At 30.9% G+C, this 27,697-nt stretch overlaps 1 protein-coding gene across 7 annotated transcripts in view; it reads right to left on the minus strand.

Moving 5' to 3' along the window:
- The window catches only part of LOC139486850 (minichromosome maintenance domain-containing protein 2-like), an 87,497-nt gene that overhangs the window by 29,186 nt on the left and 30,614 nt on the right, over positions 1-27,697 (minus strand). For 5 of the 7 annotated variants that reach the window (XM_071271916.1, XM_071271914.1, XM_071271913.1 and 2 more), the window contains 9 exons: positions 25,484-25,588; positions 18,291-18,358; positions 15,166-15,258; positions 12,092-12,189; positions 8,989-9,006; positions 7,148-7,214; positions 6,099-6,164; positions 4,008-4,087; positions 1,869-2,043 (listed from right to left, as the gene is read on the minus strand). In XM_071271916.1, the coding sequence (XP_071128017.1) occupies positions 1,869-2,043; positions 4,008-4,087; positions 6,099-6,164; positions 7,148-7,214; positions 8,989-9,006; positions 12,092-12,189; positions 15,166-15,258; positions 18,291-18,358; positions 25,484-25,588 (770 nt within the window). The remainder of the gene's footprint in view (positions 1-1,868; positions 2,044-4,007; positions 4,088-6,098; positions 6,165-7,147; positions 7,215-8,988; positions 9,007-12,091; positions 12,190-15,165; positions 15,259-18,290; positions 18,359-25,483; positions 25,589-27,697) is intronic. The other 2 variants (XM_071271915.1, XM_071271917.1) reach the window with 2 other exon arrangements.

The raw sequence follows: 27,697 nt of genomic DNA on the forward strand, positions 1-27,697 counted from the left end.
GGGATGTTACATGTACTATTTTTGAAAATTTTGCTCTTATCATACCTTATCCTTTATGGTTTTAGATTAGGTACATGAACAGTTTCAAATACCAAACAATTTGAATTGAGAAAAACAGACTATTTTTTTTGCTAGCTTACAGAGGTCTCTTATCCTTTTCCTTTTATTTACATAGTAAACAAGACATTTGATGCGTCCATTATGTTTTGCGTACACAATACCTGTCAACTGATCTGTATCCTGCAGGTGACACACAAGAATTTCACCCCTCACCTGGGATTTTTCAAATACCTGCTGGGTCGTTAAATAACTTGGGTATTCAGAAAATAACCTGATTTCACAGGGATTCTTGAGCCTTCAGACTGACTTTATTTTCATTTCCATTGTAATACTGGCAAATTCATAATTCTTTCTGTACAGGAAGTTCAAGTAGCTGTGTAAACTGTCAAAATAAGTGACCCACCAGGGGCGGATCCAGCCATTTAAAAAAAAGGGGGGGTTCCCAACCCAGGTTCCAACTTATGTCCCCATTTAAATGCATTGATCGGCCAAAAAACTAGAGGCTGTCAATTTTCATTGAAACGTCAATAGTGCATTTTTTTTTAATTTGATAAATAAACAGTAATAATTATGTGTGTTTTTATCTACATTTGTGAACATTTGATAAATATGAGTTATTTGAAAAAACAAATTGCACAAATTTATAAGACATTTATATAAAACAGAGTTTACAAATAATTAAACAGAAAACAGCTTGTGTCTTCTAAAACAAAAAAAGTAATGTATTTCTGTGGAAAGGAAAAATACTTAAAAAAATCTGAATTTTGAGCAAATATAAAAAATTTCGACCTCATTTTACTCAAAAAAGTAGCACATGAAGGTATATATTTCTTATTACATTATTACATATTTGATTTAATAAGGCAAAAAATAGCCTTTACGCAAATTGTCAGCAAAATTTCAATATTGGATCAAAACTGTATCGTATGCCCTTCACACCAATTACCTTTCCTGAAGGTCAGCAATAATTAGTATATTTCAAAATTGTTTGACAATCAAAAATTGAGTTACTTCCTCTTATTTTTCACCTTTCACAATATACTCCTTAAATTTATGTTGTTTTTTTTTAAAGATTAAATCTAAAACGAATTGAATACAAATATATATTAGAATACTACTTTTAATTATTTTTTCCGTTTAAATAACAATAAAAAAAATAAAAAATTTCTTTTTTTTCCTTTTTTCTCTACTACCTTTAAATTTTTCACTTTTTTTTCTAATAGATATAAGGAGATGTGGTATGAGTGCCAAACCAACCGTGCGAGGCCTGTAAAGCCTGTCAACGAGACAACTCTTCATCCAAGTCACAATTTATAAAAGTAAACCATTATAGGTCAAAGTACCGTCTTTAACACGGAGCATACTACTCTATTATTAACATAGTTTGTTTGTTTGTGATCTATAGCCAGTAAAGGTTGTTAAAAACTTCCATTATCACATTCTTTGAACTATATAGACTGTATATCTAAGTGTATCATAGGTAAACACAGAATGAACAACTTAAACCAGTTTTTGCTTGGCTTGAACTGATAAAGTATCAATCAGTATTAACATTAATGTAGCTATTGCTAAATAGGTGCAATGAATAATAATATAAAAAGTTTTAAATTATTTTCAGTGTCAGAATAATTATGTTTTAGAAACTGTTTGATTTAAAATATACAAAAATGTTTGCTAAATACTTATATTCTGCTGGAAAAAGTTTGTACACCTTGAGATTTTTTCTTCAATGCAGGTCATGACCTGCATTTTCATTTTCATAGGTAGACAGGTATATGATAAGACTACCCCTTTTTATCAATGCTTACCCTCAATGAAGTATGGGGAACTTTCATACTTGTCACATGTGACTTTTCCTGACATGTGATTGGTGGAAGTATGATTACATGTCTTATCTGCAAACTGTTTACCATACATCAATAACCTGTGTATAAGAACAGTATCCTGTCCAACAGCTAACAAATGTAAGGGGTAACCATCATCCTGTTAAATGAAAACACAAAAATTGTTAATAATATTTAATTGAATATTTCACTCAAGAACTTGAAGATCTATTGGTACTTTTCTTAACTAGAGGTTCCAAGGAGCATGTAATTCAAACCTGCCCACTTTGCATTCAATTGATACAATGCAATAATTCAAATAATTTCAAGCAAAACAAACACCAACAAATGTAATATAATCCTAAAAGGGCAATAACTCCTGTAAGGAGTTGACTGATGATTTCAGGATTGTTAACTGATTTGTAGATCCAAGTGTACTGTGGATCATTTTAATTATTTAAATGTTTTCCAAAAAGAAACATAAACTAATTAAAAATTATATTTGCCAAGTTGTCCTGAAAGTAGATCTTGTTCTGTTTTTAATATTTTCTATGCACAGGTTCTCTCTGTCTATTATAGTTTTCACAAGCATTTTCTTTCAATGACAATAACTCCTATAAGCGGTAGACCATGGATTTATACCATATGTCCTGCAGATGATTTCTGCTGCTTACAGTTTCTATCTATTTACTGTAGATTTAGCCATAAAAAATAACACAAAAACAGGGTATCTATTTATATCTATATTTATGTTTATATTTGGTTATATAAAGGGACAGTCTCACAAGGTCTAGACTAAAACACACAGGCAATGTTGATACATATTATAGAGCCATGATGCATTGTAAATTGTTTATTTAAGACTTTTAAAAAATTTGAGTTAAATTTTAGACGGTTTTCATCTTAAATGGAAGTGGTCACATTTGTGTTCATTCTTAATATTAAGTGTAAGTTTTATTTGATGATAATAAATAACATTTCATGATTGAGAGTGAACACAGATGCGGCCACTTTCATTTTTGACAAAAACCATCTGAAAAGTGATATATAATGACACATTTGATAGATTTTTCATATATTAGATGTAATGTTTCATTATAATACGTTATTCTGATTTGCTATACTGGAATCTCACATTATTCCTTAATCAACTTTATTACACAATAATTACATCAGATGTATGTTTCATTTTGATACTTTATTCTGATTGACTAACTGCACATCACGTGTTATTCTGTAAGCAATTGCATTGATCAATAAAACTATTCATTCATGATAACACGTGGTCCCACAATAAAGTGCACAGGTGAATTAAATAAAACAATAATAAAAATCATGTTTTCATGACCATTGCTAAAAAAATGTGATTATAAGTATTGAATGCTTCTTTTTGTAACTTCATAGGGTTGTAAAAGCGTTGACTGTGAGCACATTTTTAGTATGAAGTGCTTCGGCGCTTCATACAAAATGTACTTCGGTCAACGCTTTTACTCCCCAATAAAGTTACAAAAAGAAGCATTCAATTCTTAAATACAATTTATCATTGATGATGACACAAGGTCCCTCAATAAAGTGGTAAATTAAATAAAAACTTAATAAAAATCTTTCATGATCCTAGCTAAAAAAATGTAATCATAAGTATTGAATGCCTTTTTTTTTCTAACTTTATAGGGTTGTAAAAGTGTTGACCGTGGGCAAATTTTTAGAATGCAGTGCTTCCACGCTTCATACAAAATGTACTTTTGTCAACGCTTTTACATCCCAATAAAGTTACAAAAAGAAGCATTCAATTCTTAAAATAAATTCTGTCCATTTCATGATATTCAATTATTTCATTCCAGTTTCTAAACAAGAGCTATATATGAACTCACAATGCCCTCCATCACTAAGCAACCTTGATTACCTCCCTTTTTTAAAACAGAAAATAGAAAGGAGCGTTTTGTTATCCTTGTAAGCAAAGCTTGGAGACATGATGTGTATTTTTAACAGATTGTTAATGTGGCATTATAAAAAGACTATGTTTTAAGATTCTAAATTCATTTATTTATAGTACTTTTATAGTTAACTTAATCATTAATCAATTCTTCTATTTCATTGTACTTAATGATAAATGTAGTATTCTACCTGCTTATCTAATAGTGTTACTAAGCTCAACAGTATACACATCTTCAATCTGATGTACGTCCCAGGTGGGCAAATCTGATCTGTAATAACAATGCAAAGCAGTTAATCAAGGTTAATTAAAGATAGAATAAACAGCTGTGCCATGAGCGCATGATACGTCTGTTAACTTATGTGCGTTTTCAAGGAATACATTTCAATAACTTCTCAATGTCATATCAGGAATTTAAAAAAAAAACCTTAAGACATAATCTTAATAGATATAAATCAGTCACCAAGGTTTAATGAAACTGCTCAAAGCACTTAAGGATATTATCTGAAAACTGGAAAATTCCCCCTTTTTATGAATAATATCCAATAATTCAGAAATGTAAAATCTAAAGAAGTAGGCCTAATAAGTACCGATTATAAGGTTATCTGCATGTTGATATCGTAAAATATCAGCTGCGAGACATAATATGAAGCTTTTTGTCGAGTGAGCGTAGAGAACGAGATCAAAAAGCCTTCATATAATGTCAAGCAGCTGATATTTTACAATATAAATATGCAGATAATCTGATAATCGATTTATCGGGCTATATTTGCGTGTTTCGGAAGTGTTTTCTTTGTTTCACCAGCACACAAAAGATGACTTGATAAGTTCAGGTCAAAGTTATTAATGTCGGTTCAAACATTATGGCGTTGCTGATATGTCCTGGTCAAAGTTATTAAGGCCCGGTCAACGTATTTGACGTCACAAAGACATGATACGGAATAATATTAAGAGCTGAACAGAGTGATATAGACAGTGGGACGACCGATAAGACCCTTTTTATGGTCCCAAAATATAGCAGTTTTACAAAATTGCTAAAATGTAAACTTTTAGCTATTTATTGGCTAGTAGAATACTTCTGCTACATAAATATGGCCTATTTTATACAATGCACATATATCTGGTATAAGCATCATTAAGTCATGCTAAATTACTGAAATCTTCACCATTTCAGCATTTGAGTTAAATATTAGATGGTTTTCGTCTTAAATGGAAGTGGCCACATTTGTGTCCATTCTTAATATTTAATATAAGTTGTATTTGAAACATATATAAAGATTGAGAGTGAACACTGATGCGGCCACTTTCATTTCTGACAAAAACCTTCTGAAAAGTGACATATTATGGCATATTTGATAGATTTTTCATATCTGAGATTGAATTTCAGCTGTTTAATGACGAAATCAGTTGAAATCTTTCACATTAAATTATTGAAACGACTGAAGTAGACACTTAAGTGTTCAAAAGGTGTCCAAAATCTTTCATCAGATGAACCTGAAATTTGAGGCCGAAAACAGCCCTTAGCTAAATACGAAAATAAATATAAACAATTTACCAAAGTTTCAAGAAGACTGCTAAAAGCATTTTTGAGTTATTGTCTAAAAACTGGAAAATCCTCTTTTTTGTAAAGTACAAAACCCCATAACTCAGAAACATAAAATCTAATATTATAAAAAATTTTAAAAAGCTCTTGTCAAATAGATATAAACAATTCACCAAAGTTTCTTGCAAATTGGTGAAAGTGTTGTTGAGTTATTGTCCGAACACTGGAAAATCCCCCTTTTTAATGAATAAAACCCCATAACTGGGAAACGTTAAATTTAAAATTTATACAATATGAAAGGGAGCTCATGTCAATACATATGAACAATACGCCAAAGTTTCATGCAAATTGATAACAGTGTTTTTGAGTTAATGTCTGACATGTTGACGAAGGACGGACGACGACAGTATACCATAATAAGTCCCGTAAACAGGCGTAAAAAGAACCAGGATAGAAAAGTTTGTCCAAGTCTTAACATATTTTAAATAATAAAAAAAAGGTCCAGTGTTAGCATATCCAGACATGTATTTGTATGGCAAATATGACTGTGTTCATGGTTAAAGAAACCCTGCAACCAAAGTATGAAAAAAATATGGGTACTTTAACACTCAATACCAAATTTCTACTGTTACTCATATCCATTTTTTGACCAGAAAACCTCATTTTAATCTGTGTTTAAAAATTTTAATGGTCTTTGATATAAACTGTTAAAAGTTCTAGATCTAAAATAAAACCTTACCAGCAAAAGAGTAGGCTAAATTCAACACAAAACTCCATGGTGATGACTTACAATCTAAAATAGAAGCTATAGATATTTGTCATCACAGTATAAGTATAAATATGCACTGACTATCCAAACTTATCAACAACAAAAAAGTTAATTATTTGTTTGCACTTGATCCTCATTTCTTTCATGTCACTCTTGGACATATATAAACCACTTTATTCTACTACTAAATTTGACTATCAATTATTAAGTATATATAACGTAAATAAAAACTGATTTTTTTTTTTGTATTTATAAAAACAAATGTTATCTAAACTTTTGATATATTACGTAAATCATAAATTAATATAATTTATGTTTATGTTTATATCGTGTTATGTGACCGTAAGTTGTTTTCAGGTTCATCTTGACAGTTAATTAGATGGTGTCTAGACTAAAATACACACAAGACAAAGCTACATATTACCTGTAAGTTGTTTATTTTAGACTTTTTATAATTTGAATAAATGTTTTACATTTTTATACATCTAATATGAGGGTTTGAGTCAAATGGGTGAATATGAATTTGACAGTGAGTTCCTGTATAAGAGTGGTTCTTCTTCATTTTCTAGTGGCAAAACCTGAAATCGGACATCTTTCAAATACTGTAAATTCAGAAATTATTGCAATGTTTTTATTATTGCGAAAAATGCAACAGGGTTACAATTGCAGAAATTTAAACTCAATTTTTGATTTTATATATGAATTAAACAGGATTTTTCTCAATATTGCAGATTTAAAATTGCATTTTAGTCTTAAATGACAAAATGGCATAAATAAATGCACACAATAATTTCCGAGTTTTACAGTACCACAATCTAGCATCATAAGGTACTGTTCATTATTACATAGAATCAAAATTCCTTTTGGCCTCACCTGTTGCACTCATTGGTAGTGATTTAGATAGCAGAAAACCATTAAATCATCTCACATGTCCAAAAATAAGTCAAAGTACATGTATTTGACATGTATTAAACAGACTGTAAACCAAATTATTCATTACTAAAACATATTTACAATACCTTCATATAAATCTGTGATGTTCTTTGGAATTTCAGTTAAAAACTTAGGTATGGTTTCAGAGGTCACCTGTTAATTGAAATAATGTCTTGAAACAGTATGTAACAGTAACTTGAGTAAGCAAAGATTTTTCTCAAGTTTATAAATATTTCTAAACTTGAATAAAAGAGGTTGAACCCTGAAAAGGTGGGGCAAATTTGGACACAATACTCAAGCTTGATACTGTCTGACTTTGGATTGTGATCAAATTTTTGTCCAAAGTTTCTGACACAATAAATGTGGTCAAAGATCTTACCAATACTGTGCAATTGAAGATTACTTCCTGAAACTTTAAAAAAATTTGAACCCCTTAAAAAAATTGGAAAAAAAAATCCACTCCCTCAACTTTTTGAAACTCCTCTTAGAGCAATAACCTCAGAACTAAATCCCAGCCTTTCCTTTGTAGTATAGAACCTTGTAGTACAATTTCAGAGAGATCCATACACTTACACACAAGTTATTGCAAAAACAAGTCAGCACAAAAACCTAACATAAAACATAAAATTGACCAATGAATCATAAGAAGAGGTCAAGGTCAGATGAATTCTTTCAGACAGACATATACAACTTAATATCATTCTATACAACAATCATAGTTGACCTATACTGCTTAAAGTATCTTAGAAATAGACCTTAAATTAACTAAGAAACAATAGAAATAAGGTTAAATCAGACAGACATTGATACCTTACAATTATTCCATACACAAAATATAGTATGTCTTCTGCTTGAAAGTATCTAAGAAATAAACCTATTGGTCATAACAAAAACTATGACAACATTATCTTCTGAGAATAGAGATTTATTACGAGAAGGACATGAAATATTAGGATTATAAGAATGCTTTCTGCAGTATGTCACAAGTTTTAGAGATAAGAAAAAACATAGATTTTTTTATTTATTCAATGGCTTTGTGTCAGGAAATTTGTGGCATACATTGGTACAAAAACATGATTGGAATACAGTAATTGACACAAGTATTTTCAACAGTTTAAGTTTTCATTTCACTCAGTACTCAGTCTCAAAATATTTGTGATACATACCAACACATATGCTTCATTTTATGGGCACTACAAAACATAGCTTAGATTATAATAAAAAGAAAAATAAATTTGATGCAGGTAGTCTAAAAGAGAACATTTCTCCTACCTGCCCCATTTTTTCAAAAATCTGGATAAAATTTACTTGTTAATCTAAGTTGGCATTACCAATATACTTTTTTTGAAGTAGTTGTGGCAATGTTAGTTGATTGGAAGGATGAAAAAAAAACATTTTCATGTTTGAATGGTTTTACACTTTTTTGGACACTTTATAGTTGGCTGTTCGGTGTGAGCCAAGGCTCTTATGTTGAAGGATGTACTTTGACCTATAATGGTTTACTATTAAAAATGGTGACTTAAATGAAGAGTTGTCTCCTTGGCTCTCATAAGTCATCTTCTTATATCTATGAACTTTATACAAATGAGGATCAACCACCCAAAGTTTGGGGGGAATTGGGTTCAGCAATTTTGGAAAATATTTTTTAAAGTCTTTATGATGACAAAATCAAGTCTCAATAAAACCATGCAATTGTATAATTATGTGAATCTTCTTCATGCATTTGGACAATATAGATGTCTGATAACTTGTATAACGCACTTAAAATAACGCACATGGATACACCTCATTACATGACCTTTTTTGAAAGTACAGCCTATATTCAGATATGATAAATATGACCTTTGTTGACCATTTGAATACTGTATATGTCACAAATAAATTCTTATGATAGCATTTTGTAAACAATTTATATCTATTAACTTACCTTCATGATGTTGTTTGCCTAAAAAATTAAAAAAAAATTAAAGAACCTTGTTGAGGGCGCTCACATACCCACGTCTCCACATTGTCACCGGAGAAATAGAATAACGAAGAAAAAAAAAATTGTTTAAGAAAATAAAATGGAATCATAATTTCCTGTCCATATGCACAACTACATAGTATGTCCTTATCATCTACAAAGTTTCATGAAATTCTGATGTGCGGTTTCAGAGGAGTTGTGATGACAAAATGTTGCAGAGGTATATTGAAGCAAATAAGTTCAAAGGGTTGTAACTCCTAGAAAAAAATTGAATCATAATTTCCTGTTGATATGCACATCTATGAAGTATGTCCTACTATGTACAAAGTTTCATGAAATTCTGTTGTGTGGTTTAAGAGGAGTTGTGATGACAAGAAACGGGAGTGATGGACTGACGGACAGACTGACGGGCGGATAGGTCAAAAACATTATACCTTCCGCAACTTTGTTCCGTGGGGTATAATTATAAACAAATATATCTTTTTGATGATTAAGTTGGCTTATTGCTTATAGCATCTAAGAAACAAAATTTATTATGAAATTAAACATTGAACAATGAACCAAGTAATGAGGTCAAGGTGGAATGATACCTGCCAGACAGACATAAACACCTAATAATCATTCCGTACACCAAATATAGACCACCTATTCTTTATAGTTTAAGAAAAAGACCAAAAACCAAAACTGAACAATGAGCAATGAACCATAAAAATGAGCTTAAAGTCAGATGACACATATCAGTTGGTCATAAACACTTTACCAAATATAGTTGACCAATCACTTATAAGTTAAGAAAAACAGACCAAAACACAAACTCTTAACATCTAAGCAATGAACAGAGAAAATGAGGTCAAGGTGAGATGAAACCTGCCAGATTGACATGAACATTGTACAGGGATGGGGTAATCCTATAACTTATTTTAAGAGAGAAATCAAAATTACAAAAAAATCTGTAACTTTTTTTCCAAGAAGTCACTGCGTCTAGGACCATAGACTTATGACAGGTGGAAACATAATAACATAAGGCATCTATATACAAAGTATGAAACATATAAGTCTTCCATTTTCTAATATATAAAGATTTTAAAAATAGGTTGACACCACCACATCTACAAGATCACTATCTCTACAGAGGTCGCAGGCTCAACAAAAAATACCCCTCTGCACATAAAGGGATATAACTAGAGAACTATAAAAGTGATGTCATCCAAATTTGAATGGTCAGTTGGATGAGTTACATTTTAAGTAAGTTTTTAAGTGTATTTTTATTGTAAATTGGAATGTTGAGAAAAAGACTATAAAAAGCAACCCAAAAGCTTTGAATATAAAAGGATACAGTTTTGCTTTAAAACCTGATTTGTTCTGCTTAATATTTTTATTACTGCCCCAGACCTACAATTCTGTATGGTTAATATAGAGGGTTTCATATGGAAATATTGATTGAATTGAATTTTCTTTTGTTTTGTCTAATTTAATAAACAACTGCGCTACAAGCGCATGATACACCCGTCTTCTTGTGTGTGAAGTTTTATGCAATAATAAGTAGTTTCTGGGATACAGCACAATATGTGAAACCCCAGACCCTTTTTTTTTTTTTTACCAAAAACTCAATTACTCTAAATAAAATTTTGAATCATCACCAAAAAGTATACAGATCTGTTGATTAATATATAACTAAGAAGTGTGTAAAGTTTTAAGCAATAATCATAAATCATTTTTGAGAAACGGCACTACCTGTGAAAACACACACACACACACCCTTTTTTTTTTATTACAAAAAACTCAATACCTTATAAATAAAATTTTGAATCATCACCAATAAGTATACAGATCTTTAGATTAATATGACTAAGAAGTGTGTAAAGTTTTAAGGAATATAAACATTTATGGTTTTTGAGATACGGTGTGACATGTGAAAAAAAACTTAGTAACTCTAAAATAAAATTTTGAATCATCACCAAGAAGTATACAGATCTTTTGATTAATTTAATTAAGAAGTGTGTAAAGTTTTAAACAATAATCATAAATTGTTTTTGAGATACAGCGCGACATGTGAAACCCCCCCTTTTTTTACAAACTAGAGGCTTTAAATAGCCTGTGTCGCTCACCTTGGTCTATGTGCATATTAAACAAACAATCTGAAAAAGGACACAGATTAGTCCAGTCAAACTAAGTTTGAACCTCAAACTAATTGCAACAGATAATGTTTTAGTTCTATTCTAAAGCATTAAGCCCCAAATATACACAGAAAAAAGTCCCATTAAATCTTACTGGAGGAAAACTCAAATTTTGCATTTTTAATTTCTTATGGAAATTAACATTGGAAAGGGAGATCACTCTGCAAACATTAGTCTTTTTTTTGTCAGTTTTTGGTTGATTTTCTTAAAATTCATGTAAAGTATGATACTTTGATGGGGTAATAAGTTCATATTTGACTATATTATATAATCTCCTGCTCATGAAATGTACAAAACCAAAGTATTATGGGTATTTTTAATTTTTTTTTACACATGTTTCATTAAAGAAATTGCAAATTTATGGCTTTGTGACCATTTTGAAAATATAATGTGATATTTGGTGTTGTTTATATCTGTTAATTATATTTGTTCAGCATCTAACTTGTTTAAAGAAACTTTAAACCACAAAAAGAAGAATATATTCTTAATTAGTTATATTCAATTTGAGATTCTTTACCTCAACATGCTGAAAAATCTTATACATGGTCAACTTATCAATTATGAAATCTAGGTTGTAGCTTAATAAAAGATATGAAAACACCTTTAGAGTTGTTTGTTATATTCTAAAGATGGCTAAAATATCAAGAATAAATACATTCTGTTGAATAGAAGCAGTAAAGTTATAATTTTGTATCAATTTTTATTGATATTCTGCCTTTTTTTGCAGAGTTATCTCCCTTTTCAATGCACATCTTCATAGGAATTTTAAAATCATGATTTGGGATATAATACAATTAAGTCATCTAACTTCAACAAATGACCTCTATAGCTAACATGATGTTTCTCCCATTATATCTTTCCTTATAAGTCATCTAACTTCAGCATATTACCTCTATAGCTAACATGATGTTTTCTCCCATTATATCTTTCCTTATAAGTCCAATCACGTTGTATTTCTCTCCTAACTCAACACCTCTTGTTATGTCATCTGTAAACATAATGGTAAGGCTATTAGAAAAATGTATACCAGTCTTCTAAATGTTACTTACCAAATAAAATTGAGAAGGAAATGGGATATGTGTCAAAGAAATAACAGACCAACCAAAGAGCAGAAAACTGCCAATGGCCACCAATTGGTCTTCAATACAACGAGAGGCGAGATTCAGCTGGCACCTTAATAAAAATGTGTACTAGTTATTGTCCATTTGACTACCGGTACTATATATTTGCAGAAAAAAAATTTAAAATTATTTTTATAATTTAATATTTTTTCCTCAATGTATGTTTATATATGGTATAAACGAACTCTGACTATTAATTTCATAATTTTTGGTCAATAATTTAAAAACTTTCCCATTAGGTCTCTATGATAATTTTATTTTTTGAGGTGTTGATTACATGATGTAGTAAGTATAAGTAGTGTAACGGCCTTCCAACCAAAACAAAAACAATATACATGTGCTTTTTAATATTTGTTTATTTGTACCATGTGACCTTATCTGACCAGCAAACAAAATTAGATTTCATGTCAGTATGACCAATTCTATATTCAACATCGGTGTTAAAATTTGACGTTAAAATTGAAAAATTTCAACTATCAACATTTAGGGCTTTAAAAATCAAAATATTGCAGAAAAATACTTTTTAAATGCCTTAATATATAATATATCATGTATTAAAAGCAATAGAATACTCATTTGATCTATCAGACTTAGCATAATTACTCAAAAGTAAAATTTATATGAGCCTGTGCCTAAAAATGGAGGTTTTCCAATGAAGGGTGGCCTTACATGAAGATGTAATATTATCTAGCAGTTTTAAGTTTGTGAAGTTTTTTGGTTATAAATGATCTTTCAAGTTACATATGTATTTGCTGTACCTTAAATGGAAAGAAAAATTACAAATAGTATATCATATTAGTTTAAAAGGGTCTTAGGCCAAGTAAGACTGAAAACAATTTAGGGTCAATCTAGTGTAGCACATATTTACATTTAAAAATGCATACTGAAGCTATAGGAAATAAAAATTTGTGTCTTTTTCATCATTTCTTTACTCAGGTAACATGATACAATAAATATGAGCACAAAAGGACTCTTGAGTTCAATTTTTTGCAGACAGTATGGTCAGATGAAAAGATTTTTTTATTTTTAGTGAAAAACCTGCATGCATTTTTTGTTGCAATAGGCTTATGTTTGAAGCACTTGCTATCCTACAGAGAGAAAAAAAAAAGATATTACCGGGTATGTGAAATTTAATGGAGGTTTTCCAATGAAGGGTGGCCTTAAGTTTTCTATAATTTTCTCATCATCAGGTTAACTCACATACCAAACATCAGCCCAATATCTGAAGTCGTTTAGAAAAAAACTCTGTATAATGGTTTGTTGCAGAATTACGAAATGACTGAATTTCGGACAAGGGTAAAACTATATAGCACTATATGGTTATTGCTTAAAACTTTCTCAGAAACTATTTATGATTATTGCATAAAACTTCCACACAAGGCGTTGGGTGTATCATGCGCTAATGGCACAGCTGTTTATTATGGCCTGTTATGGCCCACAACGAAGTAAATATCACTAAAATAAAATTCTGAATCAAAACCAAAAAATATGCAGATCTTTAGATTAATAAAACAAAGAAGTGTGTAAAGTTTTAAGCAATAATTATAAATTGTTTTGAGAGACGGCGTGACATGTAAAAAAAACTCCCCCTTTTTTTTACAAAATACTCAATAACTCAAAAATAAAAAATTGAATCATCACCAAAAAGTATACAGATCTTAATATTAATATAACTAAGAAGTGTGTAAAGTTTAAAGCAATAATCAAAAATCGTTTTTGAGATACAGTGGGACATGTGAAAAAAACACACCCCTGTTTTAGTTAAAAAGTGCCGTAACTCAAAAAGTTTTAATCTTATTTTCACCAAAAAGTATACAGATCATTTGACCATCATAAGAAACAACTATATTAAGTTTCATGAAATTTGGATAAGTCGTTCTCAAGTTACGGTGCGACATGTTTACGCCGGACAGACAGACGGACGCAGGACATTTGTATACCATAATATGTCCCATCAAAATTTTGATCGGCATATAAAAAAATGAATTTTTAAGATTTTTTTTCTGCAATTACATGAAAATCATTAAATGAATATCATACTAAACTCCAAAATATATAAATGAACTAAAATTAATAGTCAGTCACTTATTTGAAGATGAAAAGTTTTTCAAGTTTATGCATATATGTGTGAAAAATTAAAACAGGACGATTTTGGTTGATTTATTCTAAGAAACACTGACAAATTATATCCTAATAAGGATAAAAATAGAGATTTATGTTAAGAAAATTACATTTTTTTTTTATTTCAACCACAATTATTCTTAAGAAATAGAGCATTGGTTAAGAAGACAAACTATATGTTCAAGTCAGAGAGATCATTTGTTACAACAAATAAAGGGACATCACTGAACTTGTCGCATTTTTTAAAAGTATTTATGCTATTAATGAGGTCATAAGAAGAATGCTTATATGTAAATTTTCAAACAAAAATGTCTATTTCCTACCTTTGTTAAGTGTTATAACATTGTGATTGTGGCCATTAAATAAAAACTTGATTGAACTAGGGGCAATATTTTGGCCTTGTGTTCACGCTTCTTTAACCAAAGTTTGACATAGAGGAACATACATGAAGACTATCAAGGGGAGACAATTAGAATTTTCTAAAGGTCAAACAAGTATTGTGTATCCAAATGAAATAATCTCACTATAGTAAGTGGACATCATTTTTATTCAAATGTTTCATTTTAGACGGTGTTTTTGTTTCTATAGTTGTATAATAATTTTGATATTCTGCTTGTGAATGTTTTTATCTTTTTGTACTGATAAATATAATGTTTTTAAAACAAGAGAGAAAGTGATTAGACTTACTGTACAGTATGGTGTATGGGTAAACTTTACTCTACCTCTTAAATATACAGGGATAGCTTGGATTCTGTAACTATTTGGTTCACCACATGAGTCAAGTTTATCAGGAACCACTTCTATCACCATCTTTTCTACACAAAAATATACATTATTAGTGTTTGTGAGGCTGTTTAAAAATATTGCTTTTGAGTGCAGCCTTTAGCTTGCCTTCAAATTACTACAGATCAAATATTCTTCTTCAATTAACAGGGCACAAACTAAAATGCCAATATTGTTCCTTTAACTTTAGTTATTGGAATAGATTTAACTCTAAATTCTAGTGTACTAATGTTTAAAAAATATAATTTGGCTTAAAAAAAATATCAGTTACACAACCTAAACATGTTTGCTAAGCAATGTGAGGAAGGGGAATTAACTGTTTTGAATGAAGAGGAAAAGTTTTAAGTACATTGTATTACATACCTGGCAAATTCTGAAAATGAAAATGCATTGAAGAAAAAAATCTCGGGTCATGACACAGACAAATTTTTTCAGCGGAATTTAAATATTTAGGGGACATTTTTCACATTTTAAATTGAACAGTTTACAAAATATGTATTTACTGAAAATATTTAAGTGACAACAATAAGGGGAGTAACTCCAATTTGAAATACACAAATTATTAATGAACTTCGGCTAACATGATTGGTGTTAATAGACAGTGTGTTCCACATAAGCTGTCATGTAAACCCATGCACGTATTGGGTCACTTAATTTGAGTTTACACAACTAGTTGTATTTTCTGTTTAGGAAGAATAACGAATTCTCCAGTATTTCAAAGGAAAAATCACTACACAATTTTATCATTTCATACTAAAAAAAGCTAGATATGGACAATGCCCCCCTTTTCTGCTCTGTAATATGCATGAGTATAGATCCACATATTTTAGATTTGAGAAATAGTGATGTTGGCATACAACTTGAAATTGTTACGGTGTCTTTAAGACACAAATGGTGCATGCCTGACTTTAGGACATTTTAAATGTAACACTATGTATGATGATGTAACTGTAGAAGGAGATAGTCAGACATACCATGATCTCTTTATGCAGCGTGTACCAACAAAATTACTGCCATGTTCTCTTTATGCAGCTTGTACCAAAAAAATTACTAAGTTCAACTACTGTTCATGTTCAGAATATTCAAAAGAAATCAAAATCGTGTGGCCATGCACACCTCCATTATGTGTATGAATATCCTACAAAATATTACAGTTGAACCTCAAAAACTGTAGGAGATAGCTAAAAAAAACCAATGTATTCCTAATCCAGACAGACGGCCACACCCATGGACAGACAGGGGTAAATCAATATGCCCACCAACATTTTGTCTTGGGGTATAAAAAGTTGCAAGGCACAACAAAACAGGTGACAGTCAGGTCAAATGCCAATATTAAAGTATATTTAATCATATAGGCAACTAAAATAAGCTCTTAAATTTTCATATATGAACTGCAATCTTCGGGTCAATTGACAGGTATGGTATTAGTTAAGGTAAAAAGAAGACCATTACTGACCATTAATTTTATGTTGATCAATATACAAAAACCTAATATTGACCAATGAAGCATGAAAATTGGATCAAGGTCAGATGAAACCTGCAAGAATGACATGTACACCTTAAAATCATTTCATACACCACATATAGTATAAATAGAAATAAGAACCCTGACAGTGACGCCACCCACATACAAACTTGATATGCGTTACGTGGTATTAAATAAGCAATGTATGTAAGTTTTATAACGTTTGGTTGAGGCAAACTAAAATTACAGAACAGACAACAATTTCAGGATGTTTATAAAGACATTCAAATGTAAGTACAGACAGAAAAAGATAATTCTTAGTCCCCCTTCATCCTTGGTAAAAAGGGTAAAAAACATCAATAACCTTTTCAAGGTTTTGATCATCAAATTCATTATTTTGACAAATTTCTATAGAGTTTGCAATGAAAGATCACAATGTTGCCCCTTTCATTTCACATTCAGAATTTCATGAGGAGATCAAAATATTTAGCATAAACAATACCCCTGGAGTCGACTACTTAAGAGATACCTGTATTGTATTTGAAGCACTGGGGACGTCCATTGGCAGTTTTACTGTCGCAAATTAAGTTTACCTAGTGACATTTATCTCTTTTCTAATGTAAAACAAGTTACTTTTGGGGCACTTTAAAGCTTGCTGTTTGGTGTGAGCCAAGGCTCTGTATTGAAGGCTGTACCTTAACCTATAGTGTTTTATTTTTATAAACTGTTTCTTGGATGGAGAGTTGTCTCATTGGCACTCATTCTACATCTTCCTATATCTATATAATTTATTTCAATCATTATTTCAATGTAAAATTTTCATTAAAGAAAATTACGCGAAAAGATGCTATCTTCTTTGGCCCCTAAACTAGGTGATGTCATAGGTATGCTTCCAGCTTCAAACACAAACAAAGGGTGTTTTCTGGTTACTTGGCGGCTTCAGAATGTAAATTGTAATAAAATTTGATAAAAAGAAGATTTTTAGGTGCAACATGTGAGTTTTTATGCTTATTATTGTAGAAATCACATGTCAATACTTTCCACAAAAAAATCAGCAATTTGTTCATTTGTAAAGGGGCATAACCCTAAAACGGTGCTTGTAAGCATTGAATGGTAAAGATTGCTTTAATTTAACAACAGGAAGTAAAATTGAATATTGCACTGTGTAAATCTTTGGTTGTAGTTTATTCAACTACCATTACAGACAAAGAAAGATAACTCCAATTTGCAAAGAGACTTTAAAATATTTATAGAAGTGGAGGGTTAAAATTACTTTAAGTTATCAGTGGAAGGCAAAATTAAACATTGCATTATATAAAGCATTGATTGTAGTTGGTTAAATTCATAATTCTAGAACGGTAAAAGTGACGCTACCAATGTTCTAACTTGATCTGTATTAAGTGGTAATAAGCATTGTGTATAAGTTTCATAATATTTGGTTGAGACAAGCTAAAGTGAGAGAACAGAAACCAACTTTGGGATGTATGTACATACGTACAGACGGAAAAGGGTAAAACTTAATGTCCCCTCCGCTATGGCAGGCGCATAAAAAACAATACCCCTGGAGCTGCCTACAATTTTAGTCTACACAAATAATACCTGATAAATATCTACAAGACTTCTCCTCTTCCAAACGTCTCCAACAAAAAGTACAGCTGAAGTCACTCCTAAAATATATAATCAAACATTGAGTGGATTGTTACATATAAATAATATGTGGTATGAGAGCCAATGAGACCACTCTATGTCCAAGTCACAATGTCTACAGAGTTAACAATTATAAGTCAATATATGGTCACAACACCTGAAACAGATACATGTACTTCATATTTTGTTGTTGTTTTGTTTCCTAACAGTAACTTGTATGCTTATAATCATCTTTAGTTTTTATTATTGGAAAGATATCCTAATGAGAAGTTTATTGGCTCATTTTCAACAGAAAAGTAATTCTTTGAAAAGTAAAAAAAATCATATATGTGCATATTTAACAAAAGACACTCTCGGACAGGAAAAGGATTCATCACAAAATATCTCTGTTTTGATGACTTTGTATTGCTGATCATTCAGTCTGTTTAGGTTTCTCTCTATTTCTTATAACTTTTTGCTCAAAACACAAAAGAGGGTTAAACAAGAATGTGTCCATAGTACAAGGATGCCCCAATAGCTCTCTCATTTTCTATGTTCAGTGGACTGTGAAATTGGGGTCAAAACTCTAATTTGGCATTTAAAGTAGAAAGATCATATCATCGTGAACATGTGTACTATTATATAATAAAGTTTCAAGTTGATTGAACTTCACATTTATCAAAAACTACCTTGTAGGCAAACTTTAACTTGATGCTGGACATACAGACGGACGAATGGACGGACGGACACACAGACCACAAAACATTATGCCCGTTAATGGGACATAAAAAATCCTCATTTGAGGGCAATCACTCATATAAAGAGTGATATACATAACATACAATTAGGAGACCCAAACATAGCCTTTGGCTGTTTGCAATCCTCTTTAAATAAATCTCTAATTTGGAATTAAAATTAGAAAGATCATATCATACAGAACATATATACTAAGTTTCAAGTTGATTAGACTTCAACTTCATCAAAAACTACCTCGACCAAAAACTTTAACCTGACATGGGACAGACGGACGAACGGACGAACGAACGAACAGACGGACGGACGCACAGACCAGAAAACATAATGCCCATAAATGGGGCATAATAAATAAAGAATTAAATATAATTGGCATGATCGAACGAGGTATACAGCCAGTACAAAAATTAATTTAAGTTGGTATCCAGGAATTTATTCACATAGCAACCTTATAAACCAATATTACACAAATCTGTTAGTCTGATGTTCTCGCTCTTTCCATTTTAGATGGAAAATAATATCATTGCATGGACAAATTTTTGTAATTCAATTTACTTTTATTTTTTTCGATTTTACTAGAAAGTGTTTCTTGTTAATTCCTAATGAATCGTGTCCTTGCTAATAAGGGACAAACATTGAATAGTTGAAGGTTTGAGTGTTAGCATGGGAGGTAATATTTTGACAATTGATTTCCCACTGAGTGAACGCCATGCATATTGCTGTGTAACACTTAAAGCTTTGAGTCTATTCATGTTTCTTCTGAACTTACTTGAAAGAAACATTCTGTAAGTTATACAACTTATTTATTTGTTTTGATAAACCTGTGTTCCCTTATTCAATAAAATTGAAAATGGAAATAGGGAATGTGTCAAAGAGAAAACAACCTGACCATAGAACAGACAACAGCAGAAGGTCACCAACAGGTCTTCAATGCAGCGAGAAATTCCCGCACTGGGAGGCGTCCTTCAGCTGGCCCCTAAAGTGATAATGAATGCCATACTAAACTCCAAATTGTACACAAGAAACTAAAATTTAAAATAATACAAGACTAACAAAGGCCAGAGACTCCTGACTAGGGACAGGCGCAAAAATGCAGCAGGGTTAAACATGTTTATGAGATCTCAACCCTCCCCTATACCTCTAGCCAATGTAGAAAAGTTAACGCATAACAATATGCACATTAAAATTCAGTTCAAGAGAAGTCTGAGTCTGATGTCAGAAGATGTAACCAAAGAAAATAAACAAAAAGACAATAATACTTAAATAACAACAGACTACTAGCATTTAACTGACATGCCAGCTCCAGATTTCAATTAAACTGATTGAAAGATTATGATGTCATCATATGAATATCAGGCACAATCCCTCCCGTTAGGGGTTTAGTATCATACAATCATGAGAAGAACATAACCCGTGTCATGCCAACAACTGGTTTTTAAATAAATGTGTTTAGTTCTGATGCAATGTCCAAAGATCCTACAAGTGAATCAATACTAACGCCAAAATATGCAATCTTTAATGACCTGACAACAGTATCGTAACTATATCCCTTCTTAATAAGTCTATTTAAAGGTTTTGTAAGCTTCTGAGGAGAATACTGGCATTTTTGTGCTTTATAAAGAATATTTCCATAAAAAATTGGATGTGAAATACCTGAACTTTTAAGAAGTCTGCATGTTGAGCTATATTTACGAATGATGTCCTTATACAGATGATAAAATTTAGTAAATGTTTTGACTAGTTTGTGATATCGAAAACCCTGGTGTTATAATTTTTCAGTAATACATAAATTTCTCTCATTAAAATCTAAACATTGTTACATACACAAGGGAAAGTACAAGTTGAGATATATAAACACAGTAAGATGTTTTATAAAGATCTAAAGAATAATTTTAAGGACTTAGTCTAATACGTATTCATCAATCAACTGTTTTGCATTTAATTGGCCCATAGACACTTATAATACTGTATCATATTTCACTGATTTAACACACCCAAAAGGTGCCTTTTAAATTTCGTCTTAATTTCCAGGATTAACTGGCATTGTTTTTATATAACATTGATAAAAGAATATCAAAATATGCGATTGTATGATTGCCAAAGAGACAACTATCCACTAGAGTTCAAATGAAGTAGAGGTGAGCATTTACTGGCAACCGTATGGCCGTACTTTATTCTGTTAAGAATTTAGAAGCTGCTTATAAAATGGACTGTGCTCTTTTTTTTATTTTGCTAAAATGGCCAAATTTTATAATCATAAAAACGCTTGATCTTTTCACTGATAGTCACTTTTTTGCGCTTAAAACCTTATCCAATATTGGAGCATAGCTTGTGCTTTAGAAAACTTCACACATCGATCATCTTCTATCAATTAACTACTGATAAAGGATATCTGTGACAAAATATATTAGTATAATAGTCACTGAGGATATCAAATATATATAGTCTTGATAAATACTTATCTCTTCAACAACGGTATAATGGTAATAAATATTCACTATATCAATCAATGACCTATTACGCAGGTGGTCATAGAAAAGAACAGATGTACTCTGAAAAGACTTCCTGTGTTCCGAAAGACTACGGAGGTCCCCAATATATACTGCGTAAACCCCTAAACAAAAATTTCAAAGTCAATAGACCATGACTGAGGGGGCGGTGCCAAAAAATATCCATGGAAATGAGATATGCCAATGCTTAAACAAATGCATACCAATTATCATTAATTTACCATTAGTGGTTCCCCATAAACTGACCTAATCACAAACTAATACATGAAAACTAAGTAAAAATTTCAAAGTCAATAGACAATGACTGAGGGGGCAGAGTCAAATGATCTCCATGGAAATGAGATATGCCAATGCTTATACAACTGCATACCAACTATCATTAACTTACAACTAGTGGTTCCCCATAAACTGACCTAATCACAAACTAATACATGATAACTAAGCAAAAGTTTTAAAGTCAATAGAGACATAACTGAGGGGGCAGAGCCAAATAATCGACATGGTAATGAGATGTGCCAATGCTAATACACGTACAACAGCATACCAAATATCTTTGACCTACCACTAGTGATTCACCATAAACTAGACCTAATCACAAACTTATAGATTGTTGACACCGCTGATGCTGGAAACAGCATATCTTAGTCTTGCTTTTTGACTCCGTCAAGCGAGACAAAAATCAATTACTTTCTAGCAATGTGTGTGCATAAATTCTGGCACAAAAAAAATGGTCACAAAACAATATACCTAAGCATCATTGAAACCAGACTTAATAAACTTATCAATCCTTTAAATAAACTTATTCTAAAAGGTTACCAATTTAACACTGTAATATGATCATTGAATATTGTTTTTATTGGTATAAATATTTATTTTATCAGTAAATTATGAGCAAACTTAATATTACTAGTATGTTATACCGTATTTGGGCATGTATAGTCCGCACTTTTTTCCCTTAAATATGTAGTTTGTACAAGGGGTGCGGATTATACACAACTACAGACGGTTTTTTTAATTTTATAAAAAAAAAAAATTTTTTTTTTTTTTTTTAATTTCGTTTTTTCTGCATTAATAATGTATATTGGAGACGTTTATTATATTTATTTCATTTAATTCTTATTCTTTTATTCTTTAATAACTTTTCTCTTCAAAATTGATTATTCAAAGTAAAGGTGTGACATCCTGCAAAGGTAATCAAGAGGGGTAATTAAGGATTAAGTATGGGTGTGTAGCAATTAAATAATGATGTCAAGTTTTGACAGAGGTTAAATATTATAATCCCAGGCAAAAAAACAACATGATCAATGAAAATATTATATAAGATTAAATATTTTTAACATTTTGATTACAGCTAATTAATTTAGAGAAATGTTTGATCTCTTTTTTCTTTTGTTCCATAATATTCAAATTATTTTTGTTATATAATATATCAGCTTGGAGACACTTAGACAAATGTTGGTTTTAACAGGGATCTTTTGATTAATAACTACTTTTATAAAATTATTTAATATTAATTACCTGATGAAAAGCTCTACCATTTCATTATTTTTCATGAAATAAATAAAACAATTTTTTTCTTTTTAAAAATACATGGAGAATAGGTCCCTTTCAATGGATTTTTACACTGAACTAGGCTTTTATAAACAATAAAAAAAAAAAAAATTGTAAAAAAAACTTTTTTTCTCGATTTTAAAGGGATGAAAAGGGAGTGCGGACTATACATAAATGCGTACTATACACGGCCGAATACGGTATACATATATACACATTCATGGATCTACAATCTGTCGATACCTGTATCTTGTCATTGCACAAGGTCATGTTTTTCTCCGACTGTTTATGACATCTTTACACTAAATCCATTGGATGTTGGATGTGTATGGATTGATTATTTAGTCTTAGATGCATGATTTTTTAATTAGGTGTTAGTGGCTTTGAACTAGCTGTCAGTTAACTGTGAGTACTCTCAGATCTGTACCTAGTGTCTTTTTGTTATTGTCTTTTTGTACACGTCCACTTGTATGTTTATCCATCTGAGCCTTTATTCTATTTTTTTTTGTGATTAGGTCTAGTTTTTCACCTGCTTAATAGATCGTTGTGAAGTTGTACTGTTATACCACTGTCCCCGGTATAGGAGAGGGTTGGGATCTTGCTAACATATTTAACCCCGCCACACTCTGTATGTATGTGCCTGTTTCAAGTCAGGAGCCTGTAATTCAGTGTTTGTCGTTTGTTTATGCGCTGCATATTTGTTTTTCGTTATTTTTTATACATAAATGAGGCCTTTAGTTTTCTCATTTGAATTGTTTTACATTGTCATTTCAGGGTATTTTATAGCTGACTATGCGGTATGGGCTTTGCTCATTGTTGAAGGCTGTATGGTGACCTATAGTTGTTAATTTCTGTGTCATTTTGGTCACTTGTGGAGAGTTGTCTCATTGGCAATCATACCACATCTTCTTTTTTTATTATTGTATGGTCAAATGCATTCTTTCTGATTAACATTTCAATTGATTTGAATACTGTATACATGGTATATGATTCTTAACAGCATTTCAAATTTCCCCATATTTTTTCATAACAAGATTTTATGCTAATGAAGGAAAGTTTTGGTTCAGATTTAGAATTTAGCGTGTTTGAGTTTATCATTAAGATTGAGTGTAAAATTTCAAAAACTATTATGAAAAATTAGCAAAAATATTCATTTTTTATTCATTAAACTTCTGGTTTTCATATAAAACATTTAATCTATCATACTAATATCCAACGTTTTATTTTATCTATTTTACTAAAACCCAAAGTTATATTTTATAAATTATACTGATATCCAAAATGTTATTCGATCTATTATACTAATACCAAAAGTTTAATTTTATATTTACATTAGGCCAGGATCTTTTAATTTGTTGGTTTACAGATCTGCGGACCCGATTTTGCCGATTTGCAGAATAAAAATAATATTGACTTTTCATGCTTTTTTATTCCACCAACCCTAAGAAAAACATTATCTCTAAACAATTAATAAAACATCTTTTTTTTATGAAATAAAATGCATTAAACACTAGCAGAATTGACAACACTTTCTGTTTAGTTGTGAAAACTAAAACTTCCAATTTACGCATTTGAAAATAGACAAATCAATCATAACTGACCTTAAAATGTTGTTTGCGCAAATAATTTTGCGGAACGAAACCGGTGTTTAAAACCAATTACACATTAAGTTTGTTTCCCGCTTTGTCATCATTCCATAACATAGCAAATTGGAAAATGAACTAGCTTGTCTAACAATGGAAGACGTCAAGTTGAAGAACTTAATTAAAACAAATCCTTTGGAATTTTCTTCAGACTTGTGTCATTGATAATAAAAAAAAATCGTCCATTTGGACATAAAAAACGGGAATGCATGACAACTGATAAACCCGATATCCTTGTTTTTCCTGTGGATGAGTTTATTATGTTTTTGACATGTGTGTTGACACTTATTTCCGTACAACGGTTTTGATTTTTTACTTTACCAGTTTCAGTTTTCGTGTTTGAAGATCATTAACCACCAAGTTTCCTGAAATTTATTAAGGGCTATGTTTGTGAAATGACGGTTTGATTATGTCTTTATCCGTGGACACAAACCCCCTTTTTTCACAGAAAATTATTAGACGATGTCATGTGATGTTTATGGCAGCTGAGCAATAGGTCATTTCTGGAATCATGTCTTTCACCAGAACTAATATATAAGAAATGATGAACAAATAGCAAACCAAACATATTGTTAGAAAGGTGAAATATATTTTTTTTTAATATTTTTCTGTCTTGAGATATATTTTTTTTCTTTTTTTTCCTGACTGACCATCGACTTTTTCATGGGGAAAATCCGTAAATCAACAAATCAAAAAAACCTGGCCTTACCTTATTGTCTGTGTTTCAGATGCACCGGTGACATGAACTCTGATAAATTGGTTTCCATGATGACCTTCACATTCTTCATCAGGACATCTATATTTAGTACTCTGACTAAAACAAAAACCTTTAGATTGATTGTTAGTTGCATTTGACATACATGACATATGGCAAATATTAAAGAACTGTAAATTCAGAATTTATAGACAGGGAGAAGATTTTTGTAAAGTGAATTAAATGCCAAATTCAAAAACTCACTATGGTCTATGTGATCAATGGAAAATATGACCTCTATAAATACTTAAATTATTTTTATGATCTCCATTTTCATTCTTATCTGCAAGTCAAGATCACCTGATCACCTTTTTTTGTAGGTAGAAAAGGACCCTGAACACATCTCTTCCTTTGATGAGGGTGGTATAAAATAATGCAAAGGTTTTTTTTTTAAGTATACGAAATTGGAGAATGATTATTTTCTCAACAACAACAAATATATAATTGATAAGTTTTCTCCCCAAAACATGGTTCCCTTTCTTAGTTTTTTTATTATGTCAAACTCATATATGGCTTTGATGAGTGAATCATTCAAATTTCCATTGCATCGGAAATACACATTTATTCTAAAAACCAGTTGTTGGCATGATACGGGTTATGTTCTTCTTATATATTTTATGTTGGTATGATTCTAAACCCCTAAAAGAAGGGATTGTGCTTGATTTTCATATGATGAAGACAATCTTTCAATCAGTTTAATTGAGGTCTGCAGCTGGCATGTCAATAACTGCTAATTTATGTATCATTGTCATTTTGCATTGTTTCTTTTGATTATTACCTATTCTGACATGGGACTCAGACTTCTTTTACACTTAGTTTAACTGTTGGTATTGCTGTGTGTTTCTTTATTCTATACTAGCTATTGGTATAGGGGAGGTTTGAGATCTCACAAAACATGTTTAACCCAGCTGCATTTTTGCACCTGTTCCATGTGAGGAGCCTCTGTAAGTCTTGTAAGTTTTCTAATTTTAGTTCAGTTTTATGTTTTGGAGTTTAGTATGATGTCCATTTTCACTAGACTAGTATACATTTTTATTTAGGGGCCTGCTGAGGCCCACCTCCGGGTGTGAGATTTTCCTGCTGGGTTATTAGTAAGATATGGAAAAATAGAAGAAAAAAAAACATTTTCAAAATATTGATTCAGACATTATCTCATAAAAAAGCTTCTGTCCAAGTTTAAAGAATCATATGAACGTTTGAAAAAGTTATTGATACCTTGAAAACTTTTACTGTAATCTGCCTTCAATGTTAACTGCAATTACAGGCTCTATAGAGCCTGTGATACTCACTTGCATCTTCAACAATACTTATTGGTCAATGTCATCATTAAAGGGCAATAACTCCACAACTTTGATGACAAAGTTTCTATCTATTCATAATAATATTCAACATAAATAGTCAAAAACACAAAAAAATTGGTAAAAATTTTCATTTAAAGGTCAATTACTCTAAAAAGAAGTTAATAGACGATTTCGGCTAAGTTGTCTTATTTCAAGATCTTGCCTTGCTGATCATTTTTACCATTCAAAGTTTCTGTCTATCAATTAAAGTTTTCAATATAAAAAGGCAGAATGGAAACAAATAATAAAACACAACCTTGAAGGAGAATAACTACTATAAGAAGTCGTCTGGCAAATGTAATTTGATAGAAGGTAAATCTCAACATTTCAATCTTTTCTGTCAGATTTGTTTCTATAGTGATTTTCTAGATAGACAAAACTTGTTACCCCAAGGATGATTGTGACAAAGTTTGGTTCTAATTGGCCCACCAGTTTTAGAGGAGAAGATTTTTGTAAAAGTAAACAGAAGACAATGGATGCCAGGTGATGAGAAAAAAACATTACTAGATCCTTTGATTCAGTTGAGCTAAAAACAATGTAATCCGATACTCTCTTCATCAGTAAAATACTGAAACTGAAAACAAATATTTTCATAAGTTTGCTCTAGAAACCTTGAATCTGTTCCAAGTTATAGATACAATTTCATAAAGTTTGACAAAGTTATTGATGTCTAAAATAAGTTTAAACACAGACTGAATCTAAATTTTGTCACCACAATGGAATTTAGGACCCCTTTGTCTACTCACACAAATAACCAATCCACAGATTTATAAAATTGCTGTTTATGGAAAACTTAAATTGTCAATCTTTTGGGTTTTTTGGGGAGTTT

The sequence above is a fragment of the Mytilus edulis genome, chromosome 8, assembly GCF_963676685.1.
Source record: "Mytilus edulis chromosome 8, xbMytEdul2.2, whole genome shotgun sequence".
NCBI classification, from domain to species: domain Eukaryota; kingdom Metazoa; phylum Mollusca; class Bivalvia; order Mytilida; family Mytilidae; genus Mytilus; species Mytilus edulis.